Raw genomic sequence first — 3821 nt, 5'->3', positions numbered from 1 at the left:
ATGGCTGCCTCAATTCTCTTCCCCAGCAATCGTCACCACGTTCGATCCACCAGCCTTCCCTCAAGGTCGCATCCAATCAGTGAGAAGGTTGAAGAGAACCTCAAGCAATTTAGACAACGGGAGTCTTTGCCTTCAACTTCGTCATCTTCCTTGTGCTCTGCTTTATCTGGTCTCAGTGACTTGTACCAAACGGTTGATGGTTTGCTACGATTGCCACAAACCCAGCAAGCGCTTTACGGTTATACCAAGAAGAAATACGTTGATGAGGTGCTGGATGGGTCTCTAAGATTACAGGACTCGTGCAGTACTGCAAGAGATGTTATGCTGCAGATGACAGACGCAGTGAAAGACCTTCAGTTGGCTCTGCGTAGAAGAGGGCATCCTAAGACAGGTATATTGGAGAAAGGTATCAGCAGTTACATGTCATCGACAAAGAAAATCAAACACGAGACAACCAAGTGCCTGAAAGCCTTGAAGACACAGAAACTTGACTTCTCTTCTCTCTCCGAGGAATCTCTATTGCACCTTCGTTGAGGTTATGACTGTGCTAAGGGAAGCAAGGTCCATTGCCATCTGTATCTTGGAACAGCTTCTGTCCTTTGTTTCTGCCTCAAATCCAAGCTCGATGATGATCATCTATTGTTATCAAATGGATCGGATCTACGCGAGTTGCGTGCGAGGAGAAAGCAGAGAAAATGAATGGTCTGGAGAGGTTGCTTGCTTTTCTTTCGGTTCTCTGCAGCCATAAATCAGAGAAAGATAGCGAACAGGTTTGCATAATGCCCAAGAACAATTGACTGTCTGCCTTGACGGCATCCAAGGCCTCGAGGTTGAGTTTTGGAATCATAAATTTTTCACCTCCAATGTCGAGATGAATGTTGCGGGCTTCGGCAGGAAGAGAGATAGTTTCTCCGGAGCCAACTGTTACTTGAAGGGGCGCTTCAAGTGGTTTCCATAGATCTGTGGGAAGTAGATTTTGTCTAGCTAGACAATATGAACTTCCTGTATCTACGAGAGCGTGTATATGGAATTTGATATATCCGGGTAGTTTAAGCATGACCGTGATATAAGAATTTCCAGATGCAACATGCTCTGTGTTTATGCGGATACTCATTCAGAGAAGAAACCTGAAGAGTCTGACTTTCCACCTTTATAGCTGAAGATTTTATAGTTGAAGATTTTTATAGCTTTCCACCTTTACCCTTGATTGTAAGGTGTGCGTTTAAAGACAAAGGGTAACTTTTGTCTTTTTGGCATGTCTCTTTTGCCCTTGCATTATTACCTTTCAGCGCCGAAAGCAGGGGTAGAAATATCTTTTCTGCTTGTGACATCATGATGATGACGTGCAGGAATCTTTTTTAGCCATCTTTGTTGACTTGGTGTGGCCGTCATTGATGACTTTTTGTAGCCGTTATTGCGGACTTTTGAGCTTCCTTTGCTGACTTTGTTTTTGTCGTGGGCCTAGTCTGCTGATGTGGCTGCTGACTAGTTGGTTGACGTGGCTGCTGACTGCTCATTCGGACAGCTGCCGTTCTGTGCACAGTTTACAGGTGTGCTCCTTAGAAAAAGTCTTCTGAGCCATCCGGCAGAAGCTTTCCTTTGTTGTTTTGCTGAAGGGGATATTTCCTCCAAGGAGTTTCTTCAGCGTAACTTCAAGACTGGTCTGGATGGAGGCCGGAGTCTCTTTATAGCTTTTAGAGATGATCGTCAATGGGACGGAGGTCTTGTAGACGAAGCTTCTCTTTTTCTGAATCAGCTGCTTCATGAGCTGTATCAGGTGTTTTAGCCCGTAGATACATCTGGTTGGCCAGACTGCTTCTGGGCAAGGCTTGGTTTTTGGAACATGTTTGGGATCATATTCCATGTTGGCGTCACCTTCTTTGATGCCTTCAATAGTCACGACGGAAATGCTTGGAAACATTTTGGTGTTAGTAACAATTTCAGCAATACAGGAAACGAAATGCAGTCGAATTCTTTTACTCTTCGTTGTGGAGATAAAGCTTTTGCAAGCCTCCATAATTTCCTTTGGCATTTTCTCCAATACTGATAAGTCGGTGGAGGGCAATACCAGTTGTTTTATGAATCCATATGCATAAAGCATGGATGCATATTTTGAGTCTATTTCATGACTCAGCTTCACTTGATTCCAACTATTGCTGGGCTCAGTGGTGAAGAAGGGAGTGTTCATCCCTTGTCCAATTTGTTCATTCCATCTCTGGAATTGAACAGTATGATCGGATTCGATCTTTGAACGAACGCTGTCCACCTGTTGAGGGTGTAGCGAGGGTTCCTCAGACATAATGTCCGAAAGTTTTAAAGGTTTAAATTTCTTTAAAAACTCAAACTCATTAAAACTAGTTTTATCTGGTTTATTTAGGCTTTTCAACCTTGTAAACTCAGACGGGGTAACCAATTTTGTCTTGAATGATTTCTCATTCTTAGACAAGTCTGTTTCCATCAGGGATAGATCCGTTAAGACTTCCTTTTCAGTTCTAGACTGACAGGTAGAAGTCCCTGATTCCGATTTCAACGAAATCGTTAAGGTTTCCTTTCCTGCTCTTGACTGGCAGGTAGAAATCCCTGATTCCCCTATCTTCAGAGAAGATTGGGTTGTGATTTTCTTCTCATGCCTGGCATGACCGGTAGAAATCCCGGGTCGACCTGTGTTTATCAAAACACTAAAGTCATCCGTCTGCTGATTAGCTGACGTTGTGGCTTCCTTTTCTCGCAATGGAGATCTGGTAGAAGTCCCGGAGGAGCTTGGCATTTCATGCCGTAGGGTGAGTTCTTTTAACTCTTCGGTTAATTTTTTAACCTTGAGTTGTAAGAGTTCTCCACTTAACCCGTAACGGGCACAATTCTCATAAATGTCTCCTCGTTCTGAGAGAACTAAAAGACTGTCGAATAGTGACTGTAGGGTTGAGAGCAATACCGTGAGTGCGGCAATTGCTGCTACTAGGTCCGTCAGGGTGCTGCTGAGGGGATCCATTTTACCTGTCTGTAACACAAGAAAATTCTCGAGTAAGAGTGTCAGGTAAAATAGTTTTTATCTCCTTTAATGTGTTCAACAGTAAAAGAGAATTGAAAGAACCATTGCTGCCAACGGAGTAACCTACCGCGACAAAGTGAATCTTCTAAATTTCTTGTCATAAAACCGACAAAATTTTTACAGTCAGTTCTTACCAGAAATTCTTTGGGAGCGAGATAAATATAAAACTTTTTTATCCCATTCTTTACTGCTAAAATTTCTTTTTCATAAGAATGATAGTTTGTTTCAGCAGATGAAAATGTTCCTGATGTATATTTGCATATTCTTTCAGAATCATTGATTTTGCATTTTAGGACTGCTGCCCAAGTGTGATCAGAGGCGTCAGTTTCTAAAATCAGATTTGCATCTGGATCAGGTAGAGTTAACACCGGGAGGTGTTTCATCATTTGTTTGATCCGGATTACTTTAAGACTATCAGTGGGTGTCCATTCCCATTTGACGTCTTTCTTTAGTTTCTTTTGAAGGGGTGGGGTTTCCTAATTTCTGCTAAATTCTGTATGAATTGTTCAGCATATGTTAGGCATCCTAAGAAACGTTGAAGTTGTTTTATATCTTCAATTTCATTCGGAAAAGCAGCTAGTTTTTCCAGAATATGATTTTGAAGAATGATTTCTCCTTTTGAGATGTTTAGACCTAAGAAATCTATCTTGGTTTTAAACAACTCTGATTTCTTTTTGCTGAGTGCTATCCCAGCATTTTTTAAGGCTTTTAAGACCTTTAGTAATTGCTCTTTATGTTGTTCCTTAGTTTCTGAAAAGACTAGGATATCATC

At 41.8% G+C, this 3821-nt stretch overlaps 1 protein-coding gene across 1 annotated transcript; it reads left to right on the top strand.

The window, feature by feature from the left end:
• On the top strand, positions 1 to 534 carry LOC137952668 (uncharacterized). The gene has a single exon (XM_068799734.1). It carries the CDS (start codon positions 1 to 3, stop codon positions 532 to 534), a length of 534 nt encoding a protein of 177 aa, XP_068655835.1.
• Positions 535 to 3821: the final 3287 nt, after the last annotated feature.

This window comes from Aristolochia californica, unplaced genomic scaffold (assembly GCF_029961685.1).
Source record: "Aristolochia californica isolate CCGP_79_NKW_82.1479 unplaced genomic scaffold, dmAriCali1.0.hap1 SCAF_16, whole genome shotgun sequence".
Taxonomy (NCBI): domain Eukaryota; kingdom Viridiplantae; phylum Streptophyta; class Magnoliopsida; order Piperales; family Aristolochiaceae; genus Aristolochia; species Aristolochia californica.
Note: the sequence above shows the minus strand (reverse complement) of the source record. Positions and strands in the feature narration are given on the sequence as shown.

Bases quoted from the DNA above. Each gene is read 5' to 3' on its own strand.
- LOC137952668 (XM_068799734.1), top strand. From the start codon at position 1: ATGGCTGCCTCAATTCTCTTCCCCAGCAATCGTCACCACGTTCGATCC.